At 33.7% G+C, this 11,649-nt stretch overlaps 1 protein-coding gene across 1 annotated transcript; it reads right to left on the bottom strand.

Moving 5' to 3' along the window:
- Positions 1 to 1,558: 1,558 nt before the first annotated feature.
- On the bottom strand, positions 1,559 to 7,048 carry LOC132062354 (zinc finger protein ZAT1-like). The gene is made up of 2 exons (XM_059454938.1): positions 6,383 to 7,048; positions 1,559 to 2,242 (listed from the first exon to the last, which is right to left on the bottom strand). Exons 1-2 carry the CDS (start codon positions 6,905 to 6,907, stop codon positions 1,718 to 1,720), a joined length of 1,050 nt encoding a protein of 349 aa, XP_059310921.1. The 5' UTR covers positions 6,908 to 7,048; the 3' UTR covers positions 1,559 to 1,717.
- Positions 7,049 to 11,649: the final 4,601 nt, after the last annotated feature.

Here is an 11,649-nt window from a genome sequence, read left to right as displayed (position 1 = left end):
ATTTAAGTTCTCTAGTATGGTGAATTTTACACTCAATTAAGTTAGTTCAAAGATAATTATTGCAAATAATTGTATGTAACAATTTTTTTGTTACTCACTAAAAATCATATATAATAGTTAATTTTTTGTGTCAATTTGGACAAAGAATTCTCAATTTTTAAAAATAAATTATTATTGAAAAACATGATATGTTCGTAAAATAATTTAAAGTGTTTGGAGTACAGAACAACCAGATGTCCAACACTTTAAGAGTGTTTGGTTGCATTATGTTTGCAGTTTGCTCATGTTCCAGATCAGAAAAGAACAAATTTAGATGACGGGAAGCCAACAAGTGTGCTTTCTTTAGTGTCAACAAGGAGTCATCAAAAGCCTACAAGTTGTACAATCCCTTTGAAGGTGATTATCACTCGTGATGTGGAGTTTGACGAAAATAATTTTTAGCCATGAAAGAAAATCCAAAACAACCAACAACTTTTCTTGGATCTTGATGACTGAGATAAGGAGCAAGGGCGACCAACACCTGGAAATGAAGGTGCTTCTGCCTTGGCGCATCAAGAAGGAATCAGTTCCCGGTCTCAATGAAACCGAAAAAGACCAACATGGATGGCAGATTATGAGGGGAGTGAAGATGATCAATCTGGAAATGAAGATTCACTCATATACATTGCTTTATCTTCTGATAGTGATTTCATATAAGATTTGAGGATGCTTATAAAACTTCGAAGTAGCAGAAAGCAATGAATGTTGAGATTGCAACAGTTTAAAAGAACTATACTTTGGGAGCTTACTGATATTGCAAAAGAGCACAAGTCGATAAAAGTTAAATGAGTTTAAAAAACCAAACTCAATAAATCTGGTGAAGTTGACAAGTACAAGGCGCGCTTGGTGGTAAAAGGATACAAGCAAGAGTATGGTGTGGATTATACGGAGGTGTTTACTCTGATCCCGTAGTCAGACTTGATACCATTAGACTGGTGTTGGAATTGACAGCTCAAAATGACTGGCTATCAATTTTGTGTGCCAAATCCCAGCGAGTTTTTGTTATTTCTGCCTTGTTCCAAAGCTCGATATTAATAAAGTTAAGCCGACCAACAAATTTAGGAAGACACATTCTATCCCATGCCGCTAACGCCCTTTTAGTAATGTTGTTTGTGCCTGATCAGATGTAACCTCTGCAGTAGCTATCAATCACCTTCAAGATTTTGGCAGGAATCACAAGCAGTCGGGACCAGTAAGACTGTATGCCCAAAATAACAGACTGTACTAGTTGGGACTAGTTGGGATTCTTTGGGAAGCTTGTTATTGTAAGCTAATATATAGATGATTTTATTTATACTGTATCCAATCCCGCGTTGCTTGAAAAATTTAGACACTAATACATAATTACCCTCTGAACTTGTATCTTATTTTCAAGAAGTCACTCTAACTTTAAAGGGGTCCTATGACCCCTCTAAACAATTTTGAATTGGTATATATCGAAAATCCAAATTAAATAGCATGCTAAATTAGCAAAAATTCAAATCTGAGCATGTCATGTCAGCCTTGGATAATTTTGGTCATAGTCACTAACTTACGATTTATTGCAATAAAAAATTATAAAAACTACATTAATTAAGAAAATATACAAGAAAAATGAATGAATGAATAACCCTAAGAGAATTAACAAATCAGCTACATCTTCTCCTATTCCTAATAGAATAGCAAATGATCAATGAACTTAAATAAAGATATGCAAAACAGGAGATGGAACCGGTGCTGTGTGCCATAACTTGAAATCCACATTATCATTAGGGGTTAAGTTCAAGTCCGAGCAGAAAATTCTTTTGCAGCTATTTGACTTCTTCAACACCGGTATCATCGTCGACGTTTTATTAATTTCATCACGGTGACGCCTCATGTGACCACCTAAAGCTTGACCTAAAGAAAACTCCATTCCACAAATAGAACATTGATGCATCTTGTTCTTTTTGGCTTCAATAACAAAATCTCCAAGTAATCTTGGCCGTTTATTATGACTTGCACGGTGACCACCGAGGGCTTGGAAAGATGGGAACCGTTTATTGCATGTCTTGCATTCAAAATCACCGTGATGATGATTTGTTGATGATGTTGAAGAAGTGTTATTGTTGAAACGAGACAAAAGCATTAAGGTACAGTTAGCCATAGCCTCTGCTTCCACTTGCATATCCTCTCCTCTGCTTCTTTTCATGGTTGTCATATCTTGATGGATAATAGAGAATTGCTAAAAATATACAAAGATGTTTATGTATAACAAGTTTTGAAACTTTGAAAGATATGTGAGAAGGTGTAGACGTAAGAAATATGACACACTTGGGTTGTGGTTGCTTCACACACATATATATAGGTTTGAGCTAAGCTTGTGTCTGACTTTTGCGTGTTTTTGAAACACGACAGTTGGAATATTTAATTTAAGAAAATTAATATAAGTTTGGATTTCCTTGTTGGTTAAGTCAGCCAAAGAAAATGTTCGTTCTTAGGTGGATAAAAGTGGTGGCCGAAATAGACCGCGTTTACCAATATATCATACGAAAAAGTCAAAAATCACGCATTATGGGAAATGGTTCATAAATCTGCTCAATCCAATGCATTGGTCAAAATATCTATTTTTATTTTTTGGTTCGAAATACCCTTAAACTAACAACAATTTTGATGAGTATTTTTTCAATTTTAAAATACCACGTGGCGATTTTGATTGGACACATATATTAATTTTTTTTTGCATTTTGTGAATTAATCCATGGCTATGTTTTTTTTTTTTTTTTTTTTTGCATTTAAGTGTATTAAAAAGCGAATAGGATGATTTTTTTTTTAATTTAGTTCATATAAAAACGAAATTGGAACGTCTATTACGTTTTTATATAAGCGAGTAGAAATAAAATTATTTTCCTATTTTTTTATATAAGCAGTACAAAATACCAAAAAAACTTATTTCATATTTGAATTTTAATAAGCGAAATACGAAAAAAATTCTTATTTATTAGATATATATGAAATGCAAAAAAAAAAAAAAAAAAAAAAAAATATATATATATATATATATTTTCCAATTTCGTTTTATATGAAAGAAATTAAAAAAAAAATTTATCTATTTAGGATTTTTTAACGAAAATGCAAAAAAAAAAAATTATAATTTCCTATTTTGTTTTTTTATTCACGAGCGCAAAAAAAAAAAAAAAAACATATTTCGTTGATTAGTCCACGAAATGCAAAAAAATTAAATAATATATGTGTCCAATCAAAACAAGCCGATGGCGTTTTAAAATTGAAAAAATGCAATGAAATTAGGGTGTTAGTTTGAGGGGTATTCTTGAGCAAAAATAGGTTGGGGTATTTTTGGACGAATATTGATGGATGGAGGGTATTTTTGGGCCGATAAAGATGGATGGAGGTATTTGTGGCCAATTTAAATGCGTTAGGGGTATTTTTGGACCTTTTCCGTATATCATGTGGTATGAATATCGGTAGCGGAAAAGAGAGAGAAGAAAAAGTACATTAAAATGATGTGCCAATATATCAATGTCGGGTTCATTGAGGTTTCTAGAACACTTCCAAGTGCTTTCATATGGGTTGACGAAATAAGAGGCTGCAAACAACACACGTGCATACGTAGTTAGTGAAAAGTAAGAATGTGTCTTTTAGGACTAATTTATGTTACTCCTTCGGATAAAAAAAAATGTTCATTTAATCTTTTTTTGTGTCAAAAAGAGTGTTCAATTATTAAATTAAAAAAAATAATTATTTTTTTATATTCGTCCCTATCAAGTATTATGTGATCAAATCTCAATACTTATTTAATTAGGAATAGTATAGTCAAATTACCTATTTTTATCTACGAATTAATATTTTTTCTAAAGGGTGTCAAATGACTAAGTGGACACCCTTTTTTATCCGGAGGAAGTAGTAGTCTGTTGTTGTTTCTTGGTTGGTGAGGGTGATGAAAGGAGTGACTTGATACTAGCACTACTTAATTGCATAGTTCCTTGCACTAAATCGTTTTGGAGGAGTCATGATTCATGAAGGAAAATAACATAATTAATTGCAATGGAGTTGAGTTTTGCTTGGTGGACGTAGGATATATGCAACTAATTCGTTTTTTTTAATTTTCTATCTGGTATTCGATGATCCTTTTGTGGTATTGATTAATTCGAATTTGCATCATTTAAGGCTCATTAAATGGGAGAATAGTACTCCATACCATAAACTTTTTTATTCTATAGAGACTTCTAGTTAAGAATGTAGAGACGACTTATTTATCCTATCACAATATTTAATAATATGGAACTAATTGTCATTTTTATATAATTTTTTATTTTTTTATTTTTTTATTTTTATATAATTTAAGTCTTTTATTTAAGGGAGAAGGGCCAAATATACCCCTGTACTATGCGAAAAGGGTCAAATATGCCCCTCATTATACTTTGAGGCCAAATATACCTCTGTCGTTATACTTTGAGGTCAAATATACCCCTCATCGATTAAAGTTGTTAATTGACATCCAAATCTCGTGGGTATGCACGTATTTAATGAGGTGGATGTCCATGGATGCTCCAATGCCACTCAACTCATTTTATCTCTCCCCTCTATTTGTTCTTCCACCACTAAAATTTTCTTCCTGTCCACCACCATTACCGCTACCATGACCATCTCTATTCGAAAATTCAACCTGAACAACATCATATTGTTGCAATCAACAGAAAATGAATTTAACAAATTTTCAAAAGCAAAGAATCTTTACGATGGCGGTGAGCATAAATGAAAACTGAAATGCAATGACAGACAAAATTGGAACATATAAATTGGCCAAGAAAATTGTAAAACTTGAGTTGCATCAATCATCGTGAACTCTCAACTCCACAAAGCTGTATGACCATGGACAATATAAAAATCTTCAGAGAAAAGAGGGCACTAATCCTCATCTTGGGGAATGTAAAGAGGAACGAACGGGGAATTAAATTCCAGTATAGCAGCAGCATAGGCATCAAGTTCTTCATGGTAAGATGCAATATCATCACTTGTACTAACAGAGGCAGTGCTTCATCTAATGCATATAGGAACAGCGGCAATTGGATTCCCGGAGCAACATTAGATTTTGTGATGAGTAATGGTGGCAATGGTGGGGGAGGGGTAGGAAATTTTAGTGGTGGAAGAACAAATAGAGGGGAGGGGTAAAATGAGTCTGAGGTGTTGAGGTGGCATGTCACGAGGCATCCACCTTATCAAATGTGTGGCAGCCACATAGGATCGGATGTTCACCTTGGACAACTTTAACGGATGAGGGGTATATTTGACCCCAAAGCATAACAGCAGGAGTATGTTTGACTCCAAAGTATAACGAGGGGTATATTTGGCCCTTTTCTCATAGTACAGGGATATATTTGGCCCTTTTCCGTTTATTTAAAGAAAGTGGGGTTCTAACATTTTCGTTTTTGTATATAAAGTAAAGAAAATATTGTTTGAAAGAAGAACAATAAAGGGATTTTGTGTAACCTGTCTGCATTCTAAATTCTCTTGGTTGATTCCGCGGATAATCATCAAAGTTTGAACTTTTTTCGCGTTGCTTAGAAACTTATCATGCCAGAAAAACCCGTCACCCGATATCAAAAATCCAAAGCCAAATTAGCAAAATTAAATGTTGACTATGTGATGTCAGCCTTGGATAATTTTGGTTATACATTCAAACCTCTCTATAACAACATCGTTGGGTCTGAAATCTTTCAGCTGTTATAGATAATGATTGTTATACACCAATAACAGCATTGACATTTAAATAATATTTCACAGTTATAGGAAAAAAAAGATGCATAAAATCTGATTTTCACTTTTAATTGCCAAATTCTAAGCTTAATCACACTTTGTATAACGAAGGAAAATCGTTTAATGATGAAAATATATATTCATATAATATTTTTGTTGTTGTAATAGTGTATTAAATGATCAAATATTTGGTCAAAATCTCTACATTTATAATTAGTAATCATGATACTCTGTTTTTATAAAGATGGTTAATTATTATATTATAAAAAAAAAAAAAAAAGATAGTTGTTATATGGGGATAATTTTACGAAGAGTGTCTTGTTATAAAGTTGGTACATTCTTATTATAGGTGAAATGCGTTATAGAGAGGTAAAATATAACATAAAAAATCGGTTTCAAGAAAAACTTGGTTGTTATAGGAGGTGTTGTTATAGAGACGTTTGACCGTAGTCAGTATTCACTAAACTTAAGATTTATTGGAATAAAATTATAAACTACATGAATTAAGAAAAATACAAGAAAAATGAATGAATAAATAACCCTATTAACAAATCAACTACAGCTTCTCTCCTAATCCTACAAGAATATCAAATGATCAATGAACTTAAATAAAGATATGCAAAACAGGAGATGGAACCGGTGCTGTGGGCCATAACTTGAAATCAACATTATCATTAGGGGTTAAGTTCAAGTCCGAGCAGAAAATTCTTTTACAGCTATTTGACTTCTTCAACACTGGTATCATCATCTTTTCTGCTGCAGCCATCGACGTTTTATTAATTTCATCGCGGTGACGCCTCATGTGACCACCTAATGCTTGACCCAAAGAAAACTCCATACCACAAATAGAACATTTATGCAACTTGTTCTTTTTGGCTTCAATAACAAAATCTCCGAGTGATCTTGGCCGTTTATTATGACTTGCACGGTGGCCACCGAGGGCTTGGAAAGATGGGAACCGTTTATTGCAAGTCTTGCATTCAAAATCATTGTTATGATGATGATCTGTTGTTGATGATGAAGAAATGTTGTTGTTGTTTAAACGAGACAAAATCAGTAAGGCACAATTAGCCATGGCCTGTGCTTCCACTTGCATATCCTCTTCTCTGCTTCTTTTCATCATGGTTGTCATATATCTTGATGGAATAAATAATTACTAATAAATATACAAAGATGTTTTTGTATAACAAGTTTTTGAAACTTTGAAAGATTTGTGAGAAGGTGTATGGTAGAAGGTATAAGGTATTTGAAAGATACACCTGGGTTGTGGTTGCTTCACATATATATATAGGTTTGAGCTAAGCTTGTGTCTGACTTTTGCGTGTTTTTGAAACACATGACAGTTGGAATATCTAATTTAAGAATTAATGTAGTTTGATTTTCCTTGTTGGTTAAGTCAGTCAAAGAAAATGTTCATTCTAAAAGTGGATAAAAGTAGTGGCGGAAATAAGACCGCGTTTGTGAATGTTTGTGAATCATGTTAATATAGGAATATTTCAGGTCATTTGATGCGAGCGGAAAGAAACAAGAAAAGTAAACTTAAAAGAGATGTGTTAATATATTAACAGGTCATTTGGTACATGGTATAAGTAGGGGTGTTCATGGTTCGGTTTGGGTCGGTTATTGGTTAAAACCATAACCAAACCAATTTAGTCGGTTTTTAAATGTCTAAAACCATGTAAACCAAGTAAAATAATAACCACCGGTTTGGTTATTGTCGGTTTGGTTCGGTTTGGTTCGGTTTTTCAATTTATGACTAGCCGTGACAATTCAAATATTCTCTCACGTTCTTCAAATTTTATGCTCTTTTTTCCTACAAGGGCGAACTTTTGCCGCATATTGAGGGAAAGACATGCGATGTGATGTAAAAAAATGAAAAGAGATAGTAGGATTTTTACTTTTACCCTTATGCTTACGACTTATTAGAGTTGCTTGGATTGATTGGACTTGGACATATTCTTTTAAGACGTGGGCCTTAAAAATAAGTAGACCAAAATTAAATTAATAATTAAAAGGTATAAAATATCTTTAATTATTTATGAAAAGTTAATATTATACATATAAATAATTATAAATTTTATGTATATAATAATCGGTTTGGTTCGGTTATTTATTCGGTTATTTTTACTATAACCATAACCAAACCAAATATTATCGGTTTTTCAAATTTAAAACCAAACCAAACCAAACCAAACCAAATGTCGGTTTTTTTATTCGGTTTGGTTAAATTTTCGATTTGGTTTTGGTTTTAACCAAAACTGTGAACAGCCCTAGGTATAAGCTGAAATATCCCAGTACTAATTTTGATATTAATTTTGTATCATATTTGATAGAAGGTATAAATTTATACCTTCTACCTAACAGAGTATAAAATGAAGCACAATCTTAAGGATGGAATATCCCACCTTTTCCCATTAACCTTGAGATTATTTTATCCCCATCTCCCAGATGGGATAAATTAGTTCCAGGATTATAATCCTGGGATAATTTAGGCCGCGTACCAAATGACCCCTAATGGAAAAGGGTCAAAATACCCCTCTACTTTGGGAAAAGGGCTAAAAATATCCTCCGTTACGAATTTGGATCAAAAATACCCCTCCCGCCATTAAAGTTTTCAAATATACCCCTCTCTTAACCGAAATTCCCAAAATCCCCCAAACTAACCGATTTCATTTTTAAACCCGCTTCATTATTTTTAACCCGACTCAACTAAATAATAACTCGTACTATCCCTTTATTCCCCTCCAATTCTCTCAAAGAATTGAAATCAGGTGATTATTTAGTTGGGTTGGGTTAAATAACGAAACGGGTTTAAAAAATGAAATAGGGTTATTTTGAGGAATTTGGGGATTTCCGTTAAGAGAGGGGTATATTTGAAAACTTAAATGGGACGAGTGTATTTTTTATCTAAATTTATAACGGATGATAATTTTTAACTTTTTTCCCAAAGTAGAGGGATATTTTTTACCCTTTTCCCATATATTAATGTTGGGTGCATTGAGGTTTCTAGAGTCCGGAACCAAAATGACTCCAAAAAAGTGCTTTTGAACCAAAATACCCAAAAAAAAAAAAAGTTACAAAACTGCCTTTAGCGCAGTAAATTACTGCGCTAAAGGGTACCTTTTTTCCCGTTTTTCTTTTGGTTAACCCCTCTTTTATTACACTTTTTTACGTACTTTAGCCGCATATTAATCATGCTTTGAGACTCCGGAACTTCAATATTTTATATAGAACCCTACTTATTTTTGTGCGATTAATACGGTGGGCTCAATACATCAAGGATAGGCAAAAGCTCGGATTGTTGTTTTAGTGGTTAAAAAGTCCTCGAACTCCATTTTTGTTTGAAGGCTTGGTGTCATTATATATTAGCTTTAAGTGTACTATGAAAATACTTAAACTTGTTCATTAATAATAAACCGAAAGTACTAAAAATACAATCATCAACAAAAAGAAAAACTTTAAAATACATTCATCAATTCATGCCCTTGAGTTGATGAAAAACTAAACATACTAATATTCTTCAAAATAACAACATCATCATAAATTAAACTTAAAACTAAAATCACAACATTCTTAATAATCATCAGAATAGAAGTCCTCAATATCGTCCTCAGAAAAATATTGGCGGTTTCTTAAGACACATTTTTTTTTTCCAATAGATGTTAGTTCTCTACCGGTTGATGATGCTTGTTCTTCGGCCAACTTTAGCATGTAAAATCTACATCGTCTTGCCAGCATTCTGTTGTTTTCTTTTGTAATCCCTTGTACGGCAAGCTCACAAGTTTCTGGACCTACTCGAGGCATGGTTATAGAGTACCTTGTTGGGATTGGAGCGTTGAGATTTTCCAAGTCACGAACAAGACGTTTTGATTCGGCAAGCCGATGTGACCATTCTCGGCGTAAACCACAATAATATTCTCGCGGTATTTCACACTGCAGAAATCATCATTACGCTCTATAAGAAGGTAGGAATTTAGCTCGTCTAGTTTGAAATCACTGGTATCACTCGAAAAACTACTATGATTTGAACTCTCATCATCACTGCTATTTGGTTCTTTTGGAAGGAGTAAAGACCAAGCTGAGTTTCTACTACTCGACGTTGAATACGTTGTAGTCTAATAACAAAAGAAAGTGCAACTTATATAGTTGCAAACCCCCATGTACCCCTAGTTGCGGGGGGTGGGGGGTGGGGTGGTCTTTATGACCCTACCTACTTACTTTATATAAAAAAATATTAATCTTCATCGGATATCTCACAGTCCGAATACCACTTGGATCTAAATCTTTTGCTACCATGTACACCATATTCTACCCTAAGGTAATTTATTTGCATCCGATTGTTCTCTTCGCGAAAACGGTTAAGAGCAAAATTAAACTCTTGTGGAGTTCCACGAGGGATTGACATAGCCCCTTTTTTTGGGCGTTTAAGCCCTACTGATGCTAACTTTTGCTCCAATGCTGCAGCCTCCCTAACACTCTAATTCCACTCCTCTGTCATCATATTGTTGTAACATTAGTTGTATCTCTCGTTCGGGTTGTTCGAGTATTCAAAATCTTTACCCAATTCCCATGTCCTACCCATTGCGTCGAATATGTCTCCTGGAGAGAACGATATAACACGACTAATATCTCTAAATTGGTCAAAAAATGACATAGTAACTCAATTTTGTGTGGAATTTTGTGTGGTTGGTAGTTATTCATCAAATTACGTTATATAACACTTGCTGCATGAAACCCAAAGTTTGATTCAAATTATGACATTTTTCTGTATGACAAATGAGGGTGACAATATACTACAGTGATATAGCGCAGTAAAATACTGCGTTATGTCAGAATAACGCAATAATTTGTTATAGCTATATAACGCAGTAAATTACTGCGTTATTCTGACATAACGCAGTATTTTACTACTCTATTCTGCCAGCCACTGACATAACGCAGTTAATTCATGTGTTATGCAACACTCCGTACTTAATTTGATTTGATGTAACACCGCAAGACACACTAATTTCATGCATGCATTGGTTGAATATTCAAACTTCAAATCTTATTAATACAGATTTCGAATGAGAGAAAAAATTCTAAGTTTCATCCAATTTTTAACACAAATTCTAAGTTTCATCTAGCTTTTACATTTTGTACTCCTCCTAAATTAGTCAAAAAATGGAAGATGTTCAAAAAATTAGAGTTTCTTTATTCTGGGAGGGATAAATTATATTCGAGAAAAATAATTTGCTCTATGATTCTCCCCCAAAATACCATGTTAAGTTTCCACTTGACTTAAAATTCTCAAAACCACTCCAAGCCTTGTATAATAGACTACAAGTTAGTAGGAGTGATTTTGATTTAAATATAATTGAAAAATATCCAATGTCATTTACGCCGCAAGGTGTAACTAGTTATGGACAGTGGTACATTCAAGATGATAGTTCTTTGACGGATTATTTGAAGGCGCCTTATGATTATAGGGAATGCATAACTTTAAACGTCCTTGAAATGTACATAGAGAAGGTCCTCATTAATCGACTTGAATTCATGGCTAGGGCTTCTCGGGAAGCCCGAAATAGACCTCGTCGGGAAGCCCCGTCTAGAATTAGAATTCGAGCCGAAGTCACTCAAGCGGAACCTACTTATGAACACAATTACACGACATGAGTACTTATGAAGGCATTTTGACGATCCAAACGCCTCTGGATAGTTTAAGTCAGTAATTTGATGGGCAGTGGTAAATATTCATTTTTTACATTATTATTATTATGTGTAGTGGCACTTGAATGCTACTAATGATGTTGATTATATTATTTAGGGGTTATACACCTGATATGGATCATATCGGACGGATTCTCTTAATCGGGATGGATGAATCGAGTTGGA

Source organism: Lycium ferocissimum, chromosome 7 (assembly GCF_029784015.1).
Source record: "Lycium ferocissimum isolate CSIRO_LF1 chromosome 7, AGI_CSIRO_Lferr_CH_V1, whole genome shotgun sequence".
Classification (NCBI taxonomy): Eukaryota; Viridiplantae; Streptophyta; class Magnoliopsida; order Solanales; family Solanaceae; genus Lycium; species Lycium ferocissimum.
This window is presented reverse-complemented; position numbering and strand designations above follow the sequence as displayed.

Bases quoted from the DNA above. Each gene is read 5' to 3' on its own strand.
- LOC132062354 (XM_059454938.1), bottom strand. From the start codon at position 6,907: ATGACAACCATGATGAAAAGAAGCAGAGAAGAGGATATGCAAGTGGAA. The intron at 2,243-6,382 runs TAAGTTCATTGA...GTATATTTTTAG, and splicing joins CTGTTTTGCATATCTTTATT to CAATTCTCTATTATCCATCA.